We start from the raw sequence: 20,333 nt of genomic DNA on the forward strand, positions 1-20,333 counted from the left end.
ACCCAGCAGAAACATCAAGTTATCGCCCAATTAGTTTACTTTCTTCTATCAGTAAACTTTTTGAAAAAATTATCTTGTTAAGAATGATGACTCATATAAATGAGAATTCAATTTTTTTACCAGAGCAGTTTGGATTTCGTCATGAACATTCAACTACTCATCAACTTGTCAGAGTAACGAACATGATAAAATCAAATAAATCTTCTGGGTTATCCACTGGAGTTGCTTTTCTAGACATAGAAAAAGCATTCGACAGTGTTTGGCACAAAGGTTTAATAGCAAAAATGTCTGATTTCCAGTTTCCTATTTATTTGATCAAAATGATTCAAAATTATTTAACTGATCGTACTCTTCAGGTTAGCTATCAGAATTGTAAATCTGAATTGCTACCCGTACGAGCCGGTGTTCCGCAGGGTTCGAGTGTAGCTCCAATCTTGTATAATATTTTCACTTCTGATCTTCCAAATCTACCCGTTGGTTGTCAGAAATCGCTATTCTGTGACGACACAAGTCTGTTAGCCACAGGTAGAAATCTAAGAGTGATCAGCAGTCGCCTACAAAGAAGTTTAAATATTTTCAGTGATTATCTGTCAAAATGGAAAATTAAACCAAATGCAGCAAAAACGCAATTAATTATCTTTCCTCACAAGCCAAGAGCTTCTTTTCTAAAACCAAACAATAATCACATTCTCAAATTGAATGGCTTGGAATTGACATGGTCTGATCAAGCTAAATACTTAGGTTTAACGTATGACAAAAAACTCACTTTCAAGGATCACATTGAAGGAATCCAGGCAAAGTGTAATAAATATATTAAATGTTTATATCCTCTTATAAACAGAAATTCTAAGCTCTGTCTAAAAAACAAATTGTTAATTTATAAACAAATTTTCAGACCAGCCATGCTTTATGCGGTACCAATTTGGTCAAGCTGTTGTTCCCCCAGGAAGAAAACGCTTCAAAGGATTCAGAATAAAATTCTGAAAATGATTCTGAAGCGTCCTCCCTGGTTTAGTACAAATGAGTTACACAGACTCACAAATATAGAACCATTAGATGTAATGTCACATAATATTATAAGCAAATTCCGACAAAAATCGATGCAATCTTCAATTGAATCGATTCGCTCTCTGTATTAGTTAGTAAGTTAGTATATAAGTTCCTTTTCCCCATTACACAATACAAGTAGGTTTAGAATTTTCCCTACACAAAAATCTCAGAATTGCGGAAGCAAATGATGTCTTCATGGTAATAACCAAATCATATAAAGGGTGATTTTTTTAAGAGCTTGAGAACTTTTTTAAACAATAAAACGCATAAAATTTGCAAAATCTCATCGGTTCTTTATTTTAAACGTTAGATTGGTACATGACATTTACTTTTTGAAGATAATTTCATTTAAATGTTGACCGCGGCTGCGTCTTAGGTGGTCCATTCGGAAAGTCCAATTTTGGGCAACTTTTTCGAGCATTTCGGCCGGAATAGCCCGAATTTCTTCGGAAATGTTGTCTTCCAAAGCTGGAATAGTTACTGGCTTATTTCTGTAGACTTTAGACTTGACGTAGCCCCACAAAAAATAGTCTAAAGGCGTCAAATCGCATGATCTTGGTGGCCAACTTACCGGTCCATTTCTTGAGATCGCGAGCTGTGTGGCATGTAGCGCCATCTTGTTGAAACCACATGTCAACCAAGTTCAGTTCTTCCATTTTTGGCAACAAAAAGTTTGTTAGCATCGAACGATAGCGATCGCCATTCACTGTAACGTTGCGTCCAACAGCATCTTTGAAAAAATACGGTCCAATGATTCCACCAGCGTACAAACCACACCAAACAGTGCATTTTTCGGGATGCATGGGCAGTAGAGATGGTCGGGTATCGGGTATTTTACCCGAAACCCGACCCGTACCCGTACCCGACGGGTTTTTGGTCGGGTACGGGTAAAAAATTTTATTTTCAATCGGGTACGGGTCGGGTACGGGTAAAAAATTTTACTGCTCACTCGGGTACGGGTCGGGTACGGGTAAAAAAATTTATCGCTCACTCGGGTACGGGTCGGGTACGGGTAAATTTTTTTTTCGGATCGATTACCCGACCATTTGTACTTCACATAAATATGTTTACACGTTGACGAGATTTTTTCATTGCAAAACAGTTCTTCCGAAAAATAATCAATTTGATTCAAGGGGTTTTGACATTCCCGCCTAGGACCAGACCTGTCAAACGGCATCTTTTTCCAGAAAAAAACATTTTTTTCTTCATGAAAAGTTATGTGAATATTTCCCGCCCTACTTTGTTTATAACATATTTAATAAGACACACTGCCTTAGCTCTATGGTGTTGCGGTCGGAATCTACTTTTCACGTAGGATTTAATGGACTGCCATTTTAAAGCAGTTTAATGCACAATCCAGTAAACATTATTTGATTCATATACTGCCCATACTCGCATATCAGTCTCATATCGATTTTCGCCAATTTTGAGTTAGCTTGAGGAATGGAGCCTTTCCTCAATAAACTCTCAGAAATTGCAATGAAAGTTGAGGGTTTGTTCAGTAAAATATAAAAAAATATCAACTCATTTCTGTGTCCCATATGCTAAAGTACCCGCATATCAGTCCCATTCAGTGCAAAATTTCAATAATTTCATTTGTTGCAATATTGGAACAGCAAAGGTGTATTACCGATATTTCATGTAATAACACCAAGATTTAGCATTAGGGAGCAAAGCAAAGTCTTGGCATTACATTCCTTTCGTGGAATTTGGCCTTTCTGTTTCAACAGACTTCGCAGCCGATTCTTAGTGTACAGAATCATTGCATGGCTAGTGATATGAATCCTACTGACACTAAGAATCCTTCCAGGTCGGGGTTCGAACATACGACAGCTGGCTTGTAAGACCAGCGTCCTATGCATTGAACCGCCAACCCGGGACCAGCATTAGGGAGCACAATAAATAAAAAAAATCGGAAATAAACTTTTGATCGTCTTTTTCTCAACATGCCGATTTCCCATATGGGACTGATATGCAAGTATGGGCAGTATATAAAATGTAGTGTAGTACTCATATCTCATTCAGATACCAGAAAACTGTTATTTTAAATATTGGTTGGAGATTTTCAAAATTTTCATAAAAATCATTAGGATTCTTACCATAAAAACATGAACATTTATTTCAGAAAATCTGCATAGAAGTTCTTCTTATTCTGCACTTCTGGGTGGTGTCACCTCACTTGAAATGACACCGATTGATGGCACAGCAAGTTGGGCTATATTGCTAGTTAATTTTCGTTTCTTTTCACTGGACTACAAGTGAAAATCTCGATGCGTGACAACGTGGAGTCGCAAAAGTAAGGGTGAAAATCTTTTCTTGCGAAATACTCAAATTTTCACCGTGTTCATTCGTTGAGGGTTCCACCGGTTCAATGGCTGTAAAAACCACCAGCTACCGATAACATCGTGGGTGTGGGTTTGTGAAGCTTACAAAACGGGCATAGTTGACAGATTAATTTAAATCAAAATCATAATTCATTTTGCTTTGTAGTAAAAAATTGTAACCAAAAAAATTTCCTACGAATGTTCAAACTACTTACACTTGAAGGACTCACTGTTCACCATGTTCAAAATTGAATTTTTCACACCGGGAATACACGTACATTGTTTGATTCTTTGGTCAATTCACGTAAACGAACTGATAACACACTATTCATTTTAGGGGATGTTCGCATAACATTCATTTTCGTCACGTATAATATTCAATTTGACATTTGGAACTATTTTACGTGATTTTTCAAGTGATTCGAATGTGAATTTTTATTTGTGTGTCAAGATAACGAGCACGCTTACTTGTGGTTCTAAAGAATTGGATCAAAAGTCGCACTGTTTCGTAAAAACCATACCTACCCAAAATTGAATACAACGGGTATTACGACATTTTGGGTAAATATGCTTCTCGAAAAATTTGAGTTGATATTACCCCCTTTTGTTGACATTTGTAAATGAGTATAAAGTACCAAAGACATTGGAAATCTACAGGGTCCGCCATCTAACATTTATTTTTGAACTAGCGGTTATTTCGACATTGGTAACCTAAATGTCACTTCTGATTTGACAGAAACTTAGTTGTATCCTTCCGCTGAACGAAAATGGTTGTGTATACGCTTGAGGACCGCGTGAAAATAGTGCAGTTTTACTTTCAAAATCATGGTAATGTTGCGGAATGTGTGCAAAAAAATCATCTTCTCGGATGAGGCACACTTTCATCTCGGCGGGTATGTTAATAAGCAAAATTGTCGCATCTGGGGACGGAAAACCCGCACGTCATCATGGAGAAGCCGATCTCAGAGAGTGACGGTTTGGTGCGGATTTTTGTCTGGCGGCATCATTGGGCCTTTTTTCTTAGAAAATGAGGCAGGAGCCGCCGCCACGGTCAATGGCGAGCGGTACCGCGTCATCATTAGCGATTGGTTCTTCCCGTTACTTGAAGAGGTAGACTTGGACACCTTTTGATTCCAACAAGACGGCGCTCCGTGCCACACAGCCAACGCTACGATCGATCATCTGTGCACAGTCTTCGGAGATCGAATTATCAGTCGAAATTCGGATGTTTCGGAGCTGTGATTTGACACCGTTAGACTATTATCTTTGAGCGGCTGTCAAAGATAAGTGTTATGTGGACAAGCCAGAGACAATTCAAGCCTTGAAGGATAACATTCGTGCATCCATAGCTGAAATAAAGCTGCATACAATCGAAAATGTATTAAAAAGCTGGACCGACCGTATGGCGTACTGCAAGGCCAGCCGAGGCAGCCATTTGAATGAAATTATATTCCACAATTACCCGGAAGGATTGTACTTTAATATGAAAAAAAAAGTACGGGTGTGTAATGTCAGAGACATAAATGGATGTCATGAATACGAATAAAACTGACACGATTTCTTTACACTATCGAATTAGAATTGATAGTTGATCGATTGTGTGAATTGCGAAACTTTTCCCCTTTTCACTACTAAAATTTTAAACGATTTTTGACGTCGATTATCTCATTTCGGATTTGCATATTGCATTGAAAGAAACTATTAAGATGCTCAGGGTTGTTACGGTCGCGCGGATTTCGCGGTTTTCGCGGGTTTCGCGATTTTCGCGGATTTCGCGCGGTTTTTGGTCAGATTTTGATGCGATGGCGCGGATTTCGCGCGAATTGCAAGTATCATTATTTCAGACTTGTGAGGTATTTGTTCGAGAATAAACGGTTTCTTACATATTTTTGAAGCTTGTGAGTTTTTCGAAACCCCAAAAAATTAAAGATGGGGAACGTTTCAGCAATCGAGCCAGCAGGTCAAACTGACCGAAATTGTGAATTTGATAAAACCAAATTTTACGAGGATGCGGCTCTAGAAAATATTTCCTTTAGTGGACAAAACTTCGATTTTATACTCTCCAATCTCGAGTGGTACATATCGCTATTTAAGCTAGGCTGTTACCAGGAATTACAAAAACATTTCGATATATGTACTTGCGTTGTCCCATTCTAAAGCGGAAATCGAAAGAAGCTTTTCGCACTCAAAGATATTGATGTCTGATGGAAGATATCGTCTCAGTGAAAACACATTCAATAATGCAAATAACTTTATTAATGGAATGCTATTTTTCGATAATATTATCACAAATTTTGTTTGTGATGAAAATCTCATTCTTAAAGCAAAATTTGCACGACAGGCGTACGAAGCGAAGTTGGACAAGATAAGAAGCGGAGAAGAAAAAGTTAAAACGTTCATCTAGTGCTGGACCCGACAGGATTCCATCCGTGGTGATAAGAAATTGTTCTAAAAGTTTGTTGGTTCCACCATCCAACATTTTCAATTGCTCTTTGCGTTCTGGATTTTTTTTTCTTCTGAAATATGGAAGAAATTCCATGTGTTCCGGTTTACAAAAGTTGACATGGTGTCTCTTCACACTTTTTGATATCTGAAATGGAAGGTTCTTAATTTCCAGAGCAAGAATTTCTATGGAAAAAGTATCAAAAAGTTCTTTACTAATTAAATATATAATTTACTGAGAGGTACCACGAGAACTGCATCAAAACCGTCGTCCGAACACGAGAAAAACAAACAAGCCTCAAGAGTTTTTCACTTTGATACTCGTTGATACCAAACATTTTAGAAAACTATGATTTCGAGTTATTTGTGGTTATTTAATGCTACTGAAAATTTTATCACAATTTGCTAATCATATGATATTTTCTATAGCATGAAGAAAAAAATGTTGTTGGGATTAGTACAACAAGAGATATTCATGATTAAGTTCTATCTATTCTTGTTCAGTGTAAATTTAGAAAAGGCCCCCCGTAGTAAAGTAAGTCGTATTCACGACAAAATAAGTAACAAGGGTATAGTATCTAACCATCGTGGAATTGCTGCTTTCTGCGCTGTATCGAAGTTGTTTGAAATTAATATAATTCTGAATTTAATTACACATAGTTGCTCTGGTTGCATATCTGAGACTCAGCATGGATTCATGCCAAAGCGTTCAACTTCCACAAATTTAGTAACCTAAATTTCCTTAATCATATGTTCTTTACAAGCACGTCTACAAGTAATTTTATAAACACCGATTTCTCTGCTGTGTTCGACAAAATCAATCATAACATAACAAACTACAAGTTGAATAGACTTGGATTAAATGGATCATATTTAAATTGGCTTCGATCATATCTAACTGGTCGTGAAATGATAGTGAAAATAAGAGACTGTACAACATCACCAGTTACTGTAACCTCTGGAGTTCCTCAAGGAAATCGCATTGGACCGTTTATATTTTACTATATCTCAACGATCTAAATTTTTCGATCAAGTGTATGAAACTATCGTTCGTCGATGACCTTCAAATATTTCATATGATCAAATCTGTAGCTGACTCAGAGTACGTACAAGAACTTTTAGATAATTTAACTAATTGGTGTAAAATCAGCAAAATGGTTTCAAATACCTCAAAATGCTGCGTCATCTCTTTTAGTCGCAAAAAGTTTGTATTCAAGTTCGGCTATAATATTTCATAAACTGTCCTCGAACGCGCATCGTCTGTTAAGGACCTGGGTGTTCTTCTGAATTCCAAGTTAAATTTCAAAGAGCACATAGATTTTACTATTTTCAAAGCCATACTTCCATTTATCACGTAATGTTATCAGGAAATCGTTCCTCATGTTATTGTCTCATTAGATTTAGTTGCTGTAGAAGCACTAGATTTTAAGAAATGTATCATTTGGATGATTGTAATCTATTGATGTAAGAGATGACGAGGTTTTACGCCTGCCGGAGAGCAAGTTTGACAGAAACTAACTCCGGTGGGCGTTTCCATGCTCCAAATAAAAGAATAAAATATGAGGAGGAAAAGAAAGACATTCAGAGTAAAATCCGACAACAGGAAAAGGCGCTGCCTTAGAAAACGAAAGCTAAACAGGAAGCGATAAATTGTATTGAAACTGTCATTAGAAAGAATAAATCAGATCATCATGATGTGGTCGAACTTAAAATTATTCTTTCCGAGAAGGACAAGCTTACCGAGCAAGAAGATGTCGAAGCAAATAATTGTCTTTGCTGAAATCTGTTTAACTTCTTTCAAAATCGCAAAACTGTAAGCAATTTAATTTTCACTGTTAGTTCTGCGGTAAGCATTACCTGCACAAAAATAGTGGTGTAAACGCTTCGCTGAAATATCGCGCGTTTTAGTTTTCAACTTCGCGCGGATTTCGCGCGTTTTTGTTTTCGACTTCGCGCGGATTTCGCGCGTTTTAATTTTGAAATTTTTCGTAACAACCCTGGATGCTGTACAGGATTCATTTCTGCCTTTTAGAAGGACCAAATTGTAGAATTGTCTACGATATTTAGCATTTATCTCGAACGATTTCCGCACAGCGAAAAGTGCACAAAGCAAATCAAATTATTTTGGATTTTCACTGATGCAATCGTTCTTGCTTGAATTGAAACTAGCTTTGCGTACAAACCGACACATCCGCTCGCAGTGCCAAATGATGCGAAACTGGTTTAATGCGTCTTCTCGCCTTGACGATCGGAAGGCGAGAACTACGAGCTGAGCGTTAGAGGTTTTTAACCACGCAGAAGCTGCGCTCTCCAATGTCGCTGTTTGAATGCGTGTTCTTCTGGCCCCGACGTCTACTTCCCTCCAACGCTCAAGAAGAAATGATCGATTTTCGACCACGGTTCCTCTTTTATAACGTTCAGTTGAAGATGTGTGCCTGACTACCTCAAAATCGTCGTCCTTGCGCGAAAAACCCAAGCAAAGGTAAAGAGTTCTCCGCGTTGTTTTGAAATTTTCAGAAAACTTAGTTTTTGAGTTATTTGTGGTTATTTCACACTGTTCAAAATATTATCCCAAATTCCTGATCATATTTTTAATGAAATAGTGGAAGAATTATGTTGCTGCCATTAATACAAGTCGAGATATTAACGATTAACTTCTGCCCATTCTTTCATATGGCTAATTTTGAAAAGGCGTCCCATAGTAAAGTAAGTCGTATTCACGACAAAAAATTTGAATTCGGATGAACCGTTTGTTTTTTTATGCATGTTTAAAACAAAGTTACATTACATTATTCATGCTTCACAGTGTATTTATATGTTTAAAAGTAAACAAGCATTTTAATGTATTTTTCTTACCAACTAGAGCCTGATACGGCTCGATATCTAAAACACATTTTTTTCCATACTGAATTTTGGTAAAATTTTTACTACTCATTCGGGTCGGGTACGGGTACAGGTAATTTTTAATCGGGTACGGGTAAAATTTTTTATTTTTTTTCGGGTACGGGTCGGGTACGGGTAATTTTTATTTATTATTGATCGGGTACGGGTCGGGTACGGGTAATTTTTTAAATTTTCAATCGGGTACGGGTCGGGTACGGGTAAATTTTTTTGCTGATCACTCGGGTACGGGTCGGGTTCGGGTATAAGAATTTCTATACCCGACCATCTCTAATGGGCAGTTCTTGAACGGCTTCTGGTTGCTCTTCACTCCAAATGCGGCAATTTTGCTTATTTACGTAGCCATTCAACCAGAAATGAGCCTCATCGCTGAACAAAATTTGTCGATAAAAAAGCGGATTTTCCGAATGGACCACCTAAGACGCAGCCGCGGTCAACATTTAAATGAAATTATCTTCAAAAAGTAAATGTCATGTACCAATCTAACGTTTAAAATAAAGAACCGATGAGATTTTGCAAATTTTATGCGTTTTATTGTTTAAAAAAGTTCTCAAGCTCTTAAAAAATCACCCTGTATATATAACAGGGCTGAAAAGTCACCACTTGTGGCTGAACACCCAATTTAAATCTTAATAATTTAATTTTAACTCATATTCCAATAAATAGTTATTAAAAAAAAAAAAAAAAAAAAAAAAAAAAAAAAAAAATGTCCACACTGCAGAGGAGTTGGCGAGAAGAGCAGCGTCAAATGACCTAGGTCCAAAGACGAAAAATGCCGGACTGTTTTCGGCACCCTAAGAAGACGGACGAAGCGTGTGGAATGTGGCTCGGTTTTCTGGACAGGCGAAATGACTGCCATCGTTGGCGCCGATGTCAGTGTGGAGAACATCGTTCAAAGGATGTGCAGTGACGAAGGAAAATGGAACGCGGTGAACTGGACAGTTGTTCAGATTATGTCCACACTGCAGAGGAGTTGGCGAGAAGAGCAGCGTCAAATGACCTAGGTCCAGCGTCGGGGAACTCTCTGTCGCGGTAGGCTAGATCCTTCGGCGGGGACTAGTCGAGTAGCCACCACAACACCGACTTGTGTCGTCGGGGCGCCAGCCAACCAGAAGCTATGCTCCAACTGGAATCGCTGGACCGACCTCGGCACTCTCTCGTGTGTCCCGAGTGGTGCAACAGGGGACTCGGTGTCGGGAGAGCCTCTTTCGCCGGGGAACTCTCCGTCGGTGTAGTCTAGATCTTTCATCGGGGATTAGACGAGTAGATCGTGGCGTAGCACCGTTAAGATAGTCGGGGCACCAGTGAACCGAAAGCCATCCTCCAATCGGCATCATTGGATCGACCCAGGCATCCTTACGGTCGGGCCGTAGACGGGTATCGAAAACGTCGGTTTCGGGAGAACTTCCATCGTCGGGGAACTTTCTGTCGGTGTAGGCTAGATCCATCACCGGGGACTAGTCGAGCAGACGCCACAACACCGATTCGAGTCGTCGGGGCATCAGCGAACCGGACGCCATGCTCCAACCGGAATCGCAGAGCAGACCTCGGCACTCCTTCGGGTGTCCCGCGTGGCGTAAAAGGGGAAACTCTCAGTCGGTGTAGGCTAGATCCATCGTCGGGGATCAGTTGAGTAGTGCGGCGCGACGTAGCGGCATTGGACTGTCGAGGCGCCAAAGGTGGATCGAGAGGGATAAAGAGAGAAACTCAGGAGCTCATTTTCTCCCAAACGAAGAAGTGCATGAGCACAGCCGAGATGTATATAGAGAGCAGGAGCTCATTTTCTCCCAAACGAAGAAGTGCATGAGCACAGCCTCCCCCGAAGTATTGAGCTTAGCTTAGTTCCGGGGGGATCAAGGCAAGATGTCCAAGGTGTTTTAGTGGGTAAGGTTCAGCGAGTCCCACTCGCTGGTTCACAATAGCGGTAGCTTGACAACTACTGCGCGCGTGAACTGGGAAAGTACATAAGTAGGTATTTCACCTTGTAAAAAAAAACACACACACACACACAAACACATACACACAAACACACACAAACACACACACACACACACACACACACATTGTTATCTCGACGAATTGAGTCCAATGGTATATGGCAATCGGCCTTCCGGGCATCCGTTCAAAAGTCAGTTTTTATAGTAATTGCATAACCTTTCTATATGAGAAAGGAAAAAACGCTCCCCTACATGGATGCAAAAAAGCCATTGAAATCCATAAGAAACATTTATGATATTTCGCTCCAAGTTTTCTATATGGAAATCTTATGATGTATGTATGTATGTGTGAAGCCACCATCAGTTCAAGGCATTAGCAGTGTATGCGGGTAGACTTACAGTAGATCCGAATTTGATTATCAGATAGCTTTCATATAACTGCTGTTAAGAAGGCCAAAATGGGTTTTGAGGACCCGGCGCCTTCCAGCAAGAACATCCGGCCATATAATAAAGAATTTCGCTGTACCAGCTTAAACCCGCCTGATGGTTTGTTTGTTAGAAGGGTGCGTCTCACTCATTTCAGACCTTCAGGGAGAAACATAAAGCTTCCCCCACGTGACTCAGGTTCGCGATCCACTCGATCATCCAGTCATTCACTTGTAAGATACACTGATGCACTCCCTGCCCCTCCCCGTTGTCGAAATATATTATAATATAAAATAATATAATATAATACAATACAATATATCACATCCTAATGCAATAACACAATATAATATGATATAGTTCAATGAACATAATACAATATAATAGAATATAATATAATACAATTCAATATAACATGATATAATATAATATAACTACAGAGAACAGACATCCAAGATAGTACAAACTTTTTCATTCAAGTGAATATCCGTTAAAAATCACCGTTGTACAAGACTTTGCACGTATGAATGTCTGTTGGATATCTGTTCTTTGTGATATAACAAAATATAAAATAAAATAATATAATATACACCCTCATTCTTGTTTACGTCCGTATCCGCAATACGACGAACGGGTACTTTCGAACGAATACGAATAAGCCATTCTTGTTTTCACTCGAATGAATTCAAACGCGACTCGTTTGCCACAAAATATTCAAATATCAGTAAACTTCTTAAAATAAATGCTAAGCCTTGATGTAATCAGTCCAATACATGTGATTAACCATATGCGAAACGCTAGAATGTATGCCATTTTAGTTTCAAACGAAACGTGTATTCGAACATCATTCGTACGAACGAAGTGTCCCATTCCCGTTTACGGACGAATAGACGAAATGCCGTGGTTTCGATTCGTCAGTTTAATGTTGCGAATCAACCGTTCGAACACATTGAAAAAAGTTTAACCGATATCTAACAAAATTATTTTCGAATCTAAAGGTGATTTGTAATCAAATCATAAATTTGTGTTTTGCATAAATCATTTAGAAAGCATAGCAGTATAGTAAAATGCTGTTTTTTCTGGGGAGCCTTTGAATATATGCGAGGTTCAAAGTTTTTACGCATCAATTTTGCATCTATTAAGTTTTTTATGGAAAATACGCCATGGGTAAACATGCTTTATTTTATATTAAATTTTACCAATGAAATAAATATGTAGGCTATCGAAAACATGACAAAATTGCAAGAAAAATGCAATATATTTTTCGCAGATACTACTGATCGGACTGCTATTTCAAATGCTTTTTTTTTTTACTTCGCACGAAGTTTAATTTGAAAATTTCATTTACCGACTTGGTCCTGAGTACGATATTTATTTATTATGTAGCATTCGTCACTTCCTTGATGCTTGGAATCTTCCTTAAAAAACTACCTGCGCTACCGATCCTTCTTTTGCACAGGAGTCGTGTACGTACACGTTCGAGTGAAAACAAGAATGGCTTGTTCGCATTCGTTCGAAAGCATGTGTTCGTCGTATGGTCGATACGGACGTAAGCAAACATGATGATACAAAATCAGTGAAAAAACAAGTCAAATAACAAATGATATCAAAGATATTTATTTACAACTCAAATCTGTACCAGAACTGATAGTTTAAAGTTGGATGGGCGTTGTTTTTATGCATGTACGTTGTTCAAAAGTGTGATTGATTCGAACGTAAACGGGAATACGAATTTGCTATACTTTCGAACGTATCGCATACGGCCGTAAACAAGAATGAGGGTGATAATATAATATAATATAATATAATATAATATAATATAATTTAATATAATATAATATAATATAATATAATTTAATATAATATAATATAATATAATGTAATATAATATAATATAATATAATACAATATAATATGATATAATGCAATGCAGTATAATCGACGGTATAATACCATACAACATAGTATAACATAACAAAACATAATATATGAAATAATATGCTATGATAAAATATATAACAGTTGATGTCGCAGTGTAAGTTATGCTATTATTTCGTCGCATTACTGCAGGAAATATAATATATCTTTTTTTATAATAATAATGATAAGAATAATAATATTATAGAATACAATGAAATAAAATTCAATTCAATATATAACAAATAATGCAACAAACAACAGAACCACATGTTGCAATATACTATGATAAATATTGCGCTTTAGGATGGACTTCAAACTACAAGCCATTTCGCACCCTCTCATTCTGCTACTAACGCAGAAGGCGATACCAAATGTCATCATAGACACAAGGGGAGGCATGAGATAGGAACTTGTGAGGACTTAGTTATCTCACCATTTGACGACCTTCTATAAAAAATTTTATGATCTTCAGAAAACAAAATTTTTATTGACTTATGAAGTTCGTGAGGTAGATTTATGATTAATGTAGAAATATAGATATGCATGTAATAAGTTATTTACAAATTGCATAACCTACTTATGAAATTCATCGCTACTTTCTTATGGTTTTCATGACGATTACAACGGATTTTTCATAATACAAAATTTATTCTTTGTATTATCAGTAAAAAAGCACCTACCTACTACAAAATATTTTCATTTGGTCTGAATAGAAAATGATTTCCTATTTCATGGATAGCAAATGCTATTATTTTTCATAATACAAAATTTATTCTTTGTATTATCAGTAAAAAAGCACCTACCTACTACAAAATATTTTCATTTGGTCTGAATAGAAAATGATTTCCTATTTCATGGATAGCAAATGCTATCCAATTCGTTCAATTTCAGCATGGTTTTCATCGACTTGTGACACGGTGCATTGTCTTGATGAAATAAAACTTTTTCTTCTTCAAATGAGACCGTTTCTTCGAAATTTCGTCCTTCAAACGCTCTAATAACGCTATATAATAGTCACTGTTGATGGTTTTTCTCTTTTCAAGGTAGTCGATGAAAATTATACCATGCGAATCCCAAAATACAGACGCCATAACCTTACCGGCCGATTGTTGAGTCTTTCCAGGCTTTGGGTTCGGTTCATCGCGTGCAGTCCACTCAGCTGACTGTCGATTGAACTCCGGAGTGAAGTGATGGAGCCATGTTTCGTCCATTGTTATATATCGACGAAAAAAATCGGTTTTATTTCGATATAACAGCTCCAAACACTGCTCAGAATCATCAATTCGTTGTTGTTTTTGATCGATTGTGAGCTCACGCGGCACCCATTTTGCACAAAGCTTTCTCATATCCAAATATTCGTGAATAATATGTCCAACACGTTCCTTTGATATCTTTAGGGTGTCAGCTATCTCGATCAACTTCACTTTACGGTCATTGAAAATCATTTTGTGGATTTTTTTCACGTTTTCATCGGTAACAGCCTCTTTTGGACGTCCACTGCGTTCATCGTCTTCGGTGCTCATATGACCAGTACGAAATTTTGCAAACCACTTACGAATTGTTGCTTCGCCCGGTGCAGAGTCTGGATAACACTTATCAAGCCTTTTTTTGGTATCGGCGGCACTTTTTTTCACCAAAAAGTAGTGTTTCATCAACACACGAAATTCCTTTTTTTCCATTTTTTTCACAATAACAAAAGTAGCTTCACTCAAAATGCCATATCTCACAAACTAATAATCAGACAGCTGTCAAATTTATACACGTATCTTTTGAAGGTTGGTACTAACTGAAAATGGTATGCACCCATTTGACACCGGTATGTAAGCACCAGCCATTTGAAAGTATACCGATTACGTTGAGCCCCTCGCGTTTCGAGCCCCAAACAATGCGATGTTTTGATACTCATGGCGACTCTCAAATTGTGAAAATTATCTCCACTTGATGTCCCAAAACACTGTCTGCCGTATTTTAGGTAAACCGACAAATTATTGTGAGAGAGTCGACCCAAAATTCACTAATTCTCGTGCACTAAACAAGGTAAACGCGTAAAACAAATGTATTACTGTTTGTTTGTTTACGTTGCAATCAGCTGATTTTGAAGTTCCGATTTTGATCTCATCAAGATGGCGTCGTGACAGGGGGCCGATGGTATGGATTTAATTCTAGTGGCGCCCTCTCATAGAAACGATACGAACTTTTCAGCCGATCTGTTATTTCTTCATCTGCGCAGGCGATCAACTCTATCGATTGTAATTTCGATTTTGAAAAAGTGTTTTGCACCCTTCAGATGGTGCATAATTTTAAACCAAAATGTGTTCATTTAGAGCAACGGTGTCTTCGTTTTTCATTTTTATGGTTTGACTGTTTTTCTAAGGAATAATTATGACATTTTCACAAAATAGACTGTTATAAAAATCATAAGTTGTGTTTTAAGGAATGCATATGTCATTGATATGAATTTCATAAGTCATCTTATGAAGTTCATAAGTGTGCTTACTGAAAGCATTAGTCTCCAATGAAATCAATATTGTACTGGTTCATAAGTTACAACTTATGAAATTATTTTTTTTTTCGATTTACCAATATACGAGATTGCTTTGACTTCCGGTGAAATTCTCAACGGGCGAGCACGTGTTTGTGCGGAGAAAATTCGAATACTTCCCGAGAAAGAAAGAATTTTTATCCGTACTTTGACGACTCGACTTAGCAACACAGCGAGATTCTCGTTTGTAGTCCAGTGAAAAGAAAGTCCATTGAACTATAAACGAAAATTAACTGCCAATATAGCCTCAGTTGCAGTGCCTTCAAATCAGCGTCATCTTAAGTGAGGTGACGCTAACCACAAAAAGAAGAAGAGGTAGTGTTATTTTTATGTTATCACAAGTACAAAATGTAATCAAAGAAAGTCAAATATATTTTTCAGCTTTACGAATTTAATATTTCGCTTCCCGCCATAACCCAGCCTTACGGGAATAAATCTCCGGTTTAGGACTGAGGATGAAGGGGTTGTCATATCCGATATTACGTTGGTATGGAAGTGATATTCACTAGCTAAAAAGATACACGAGGTGTATGCTATGACAGACAACTATCGATTCTATATTGTCTCGATCACTGAATGCTGAGCCTGAAGCTGTTTAGTCAAAATTGTAGTACCGGGTCTTCACTACAGTGGCAACCCTGTAGCAAGGACTTAAATTTTTGATGATAGTGTATGGGTAGAAGTGATGAAATGTTATATAATGAAGTTCAAACCCTCAATGTACTAGCGTTTCACAGGCGACGATTAAAGGACTACGATAGGAATCTTGGCACATGGAAATGAAACAAGGATGAGATCTAATATATATAAACTCGTACATTCGGTGTCGTAGCGCCGCAGCAACTGTGAAATATGTCTAATCTAATCAGGAGTATGGTACATGAGTACCATATTTTTGAAATTGTGTCATAACTTTTTCTAATATCTCATATCGATACGAGAGTTAACAGACATGTCAATTGGAAATATCTATAATATATGACTTAAAACCAATTCTCTAGCTCGGTATAGTAAAATGCAGAGACAGATCGGTAGCACGCAATTTCGCTAATTGTTCAGTTATCAATGTTAGGCTTTCCGAATTTCGGTTAGTAAATTTACTGACTATTTACTAATGATAGATCTTGGTATAACATGTCTTGAGAACTGCGAATGGCACTATTTTAAATACATCTCACGAGAGCAAAATAATGTGTCAACTGCAGCCGTTCGGAGTACGTGTACAAAGGGCGCCGCGTTAATCCAGTAATACTGAGAATACCTTCTATACAACCATCGCCCGATACACGTCAAACACACACAGACTGTATTCACGTTCGCAAGATTGAATGACAAGAAACAATGTTGTCTATCACATATACATACTTGCAATCGTGGAAGAGATACCTCTCGGCATAAACAAATGAAACTTGATGATGTACATAAATTGCACAATGTTACGGCTGATAATGCAAAAAGCGATAAGCTTCTGATAGAGTTGCATTTTTGAAGCAAATAGTGAATAAAAAGAATATTATTCATACGACGTAATGTTCAGTAGGATTTTTTATTTTATAATTATATATATGGACATTAAATATATAAATTTATTTCTTGATTCCAAATAATTGTTAACGGATAACATGACTTACTTTAGAGAGTTAGTTTTAATAATAACAATTCACATGTGTTTCTGTACACATGCTGCCGTGATTATTGAAACGATATCAATATACTAATCCCGAAACCGACTGAAAAAATGACAAATACAATCTTTTTTTTTTTTAAATAATGGATGCAAAAGTCCGGATACTGAATGATTTGCTTTGTAAGCACAAATGTACAGTCCGATCTATCCATGTAAGTAGAGGATTACATCCCAAAATGTTAAATCTATCAAGAAAATAAAAAAAAACGTTTTTAATAATATGCATTCCTCCTGCACGGATCGCCGAACCTTTTTTTTTTTTGGCGAGTAACTTAATTTCTGGATAGAAAAGTAATTCTCGTTCGAAAGTTAGATCCACCGTCGTGTAGGATAAATGTGATTAATTCTAAGGTACATTATAAGTATCACCTTTTTCACTCAACATTTCCGCGGTTGTTGGATATGATTGACTGGCCGCGGAGGAATCTGTACCGCAGGTTTCTGAGCATGGGCAACTTGGCTTGCCTCTACTGAATGCTCGTTGTGTTTACTGGCAGAGGAACTTTGTACTACCTCTCCAGTATTGACATTTGGAGCAGGATTCTGGAATACAGAAGAAAATCAAATTCTTACATTGCATTGTAAAAGATGTGATTGGACCAAGACAACAAAAACTAAATGCTGAGTTATGCTTACCGACAGCCCAATAACATCGACTGGATCCTTAGCCGCCCTCTCTGTACTTGGGGTTTTGTGCTGAACAATGCGCATTCCACCGGCCTTGACTAAAAAGGTATAGAGGTAATTATTATTCGTATTAACTGCAACCTCTGAAAATCTGCATGCAGTAAATGCATTTGAAGCTAATTCAATTAGCTATTGCATACCATCTCCTTTCAGACACCTTGCTTTCTGCTGAGCTATATTTCATTTATTCATGAAATACACATGATAATGGGAATTTACCTGCAGGTGGATGGCCAGCTACTAGACTTTTATCTTCATCAGCCATTTTCAATCCGGGGTTAAAATGCTGTACACACTTTCGAAGAAGCACAGTTTGGTAAAATATTTGTAAAGCAATTGCGAACTAAAATTTTGATTATGCGCAAAAATAATAGTACACTAAATGAATATAGTGAACTTGTTTTCGATTTATACCTTTTAGAAATGGTGAAACGTAGTTCCACGATGGCAAGTACAACACAATAATCAGCAGACAAAAATATTACTCCAGCAGCATACACACAGTGTTGATTCTTTTTTATATATAATTCAGTTTGAAAGTGTTTGTTCTATGCTAGAAACACACTGGTCAAACACACTCAAAATAATAATCATGTTATAGTTACGTGAAAAGCTATGTGAATATTTTCCACCTTACTTTTCACGTAGGTGTTAATGGACTGGCATTTAAAAGCTGTTGAATGGATAATCCAGTAAAAGCTACGTGTTTCATAGATAAAATATAATGTACTGCTCATATCACATTTACCTATCAGTTCATATAAAATTTAGATACCAGAGAATTACTAGTTTTTGTAGTGGTTGAAGTCAGAAAGGAGATTTCAGATTTTTATATAAATCTAGGAAATTAAAAATGCCGTGAAAAATAAATCATTTATTTCAGAAAATTAGCATAGAATTTTAACGGCTGAAAATAAAAAGCAACGTCGTGGGATCTCGAATCGACAAGCCTCCAGAAATCGTTTTGTTATCAGTGCCATCCAACCGAAGCTGAAGTCGAGATCCGAGAACTCCCATAACACTACCGATGCAGGTTGAGTTCGCATTACATGGGTCCAGTGTCTCTAGCTTCATACCGATTCTGAACTCGTTTTTTGGTGGACCAACGGCCTGTTTGAATCATTCGACAGGAGCGGGCACACTTCCGGACTCACGCAGGCACTCGGTCCAGTTGAACACATGAACACTTTCATACTGGAATGGTCCGGTCGATGTAGTAAAAAATTGTAATTAAATAACATTTCTCGCAAATATTTACACTACTCATACTTGAGGGCCACTGTTCGCCATTTTCAAAATCGAGTTTTTCACACCTGAAATTCACGTAGATTGTTTGACGTTTGGTCAATTCACGTAAACCTTATGTGATGATTGTATTCATTTTAGGGGGTGTTCGTATAACATTCATTTCCGTCACGTAAAATATTCAATTTGACATTTGAAACCATTTTACGTGATTTTTCAAGTGAATCGAACGTGAACGTGAGTCCGGAAGTTTACCCGCTCCTGCCGAATGCTTCAAACAGGCCGTCGGTATGAAGCTAGAGACACTGGAACCATGTAATGCGACTTCAACCTGCATCGGTAGTGTTGTGGGAGTTCTTGGATCTCGACTTCGGCTTCGGTTGGATGGCAGTGACAACATAAACGATTTCTGAAGGCTTGTCGATTTGAGATACCACGACGTTATTAGTTGCTTTTCAAGCCATTGGAATTATATGACAATTTTCTGAAATAAATGTTTTATATTTCATGGCATTTTTCATTTCATAAATTTATATAAAAATCTGAAATCTCCCTTTTGACTTCAACCTATATATAGGGTAACAAAGGTATTTTGGCCACTTCATATATTTTGGCCCACCTAACAAACTTTATCGATTTCATCGGATTTTATCGATGTTAAGTAACTCATTTTGCATCAATTTGAAGCTAATCACATTAAATTACCTATTGCGGGAGGGGTTTTCAAAGATATTACAATATTTGGTGGATATTTTTATAAAGTGGGCCAAAATAAAATCAATCCTAAAGTGGGCCAAAATACCTCTGTTACCCTAAAATAACAATTTTCTGGTATCTAAATTGGATATGAACTGATAGATAAATGTGATATGAACAGTACATTACATTTTACCTATGAAACACGTAACTTTTACTGGATTATGCATTAAACAGCTTTTAAATACCAGTCCATTAAAACCTACGTGAAAAGTAGGGTAGGAAATATTCACATAACTTATCACGTAACTATAATATGATTATTATTTTGAGTGTAAGTAGTGTAAATATTTGCGAGAAATGTTATTTAATTACAATTGTTTACTACATCTACCGGACCATTCCAGTATGAAAGTTTCCATGTGTTCGACTGGACCGAGTGCTTGCGTGAGTTGGGAAGTTTGAGGCTCCTTCCT

At 37.3% G+C, this 20,333-nt stretch overlaps 1 protein-coding gene across 1 annotated transcript; it reads right to left on the reverse strand.

Annotated features, from left to right (window-relative positions):
• Positions 1-17,069: 17,069 nt before the first annotated feature.
• Positions 17,070-18,324, reverse strand: LOC131434935 (death-associated protein 1). Its single transcript, XM_058602232.1, has 4 exons — positions 18,136-18,324; positions 17,866-17,954; positions 17,479-17,772; positions 17,070-17,414 (listed from the first exon to the last, which is right to left on the reverse strand). The coding sequence occupies exons 1-3, from the start codon at positions 18,179-18,181 to the stop codon at positions 17,608-17,610; spliced, it is 300 nt and encodes a 99-aa protein (XP_058458215.1). The 5' UTR covers positions 18,182-18,324; the 3' UTR covers positions 17,070-17,414; positions 17,479-17,607.
• Positions 18,325-20,333: the final 2,009 nt, after the last annotated feature.

The sequence above is a fragment of the Malaya genurostris genome, chromosome 3 (assembly GCF_030247185.1).
Source record: "Malaya genurostris strain Urasoe2022 chromosome 3, Malgen_1.1, whole genome shotgun sequence".
Classification (NCBI taxonomy): domain Eukaryota; kingdom Metazoa; phylum Arthropoda; class Insecta; order Diptera; family Culicidae; genus Malaya; species Malaya genurostris.

Coding starts and splice junctions, on each gene's coding strand:
- LOC131434935 (XM_058602232.1), bottom strand. CDS start 18,181: ATGGCTGATGAAGATAAAAGTCTAGTAGCTGGCCATCCACCTGCAG. Junction 17,955..18,135: donor AGCTGGCCATCCACCTGCAG/GTAAATTCCCAT, acceptor ATACCTTTTTAG/TCAAGGCCGGTGGAATGCGC. Junction 17,773..17,865: donor TCGATGTTATTGGGCTGTCG/GTAAGCATAACT, acceptor TCTGTATTCCAG/AATCCTGCTCCAAATGTCAA.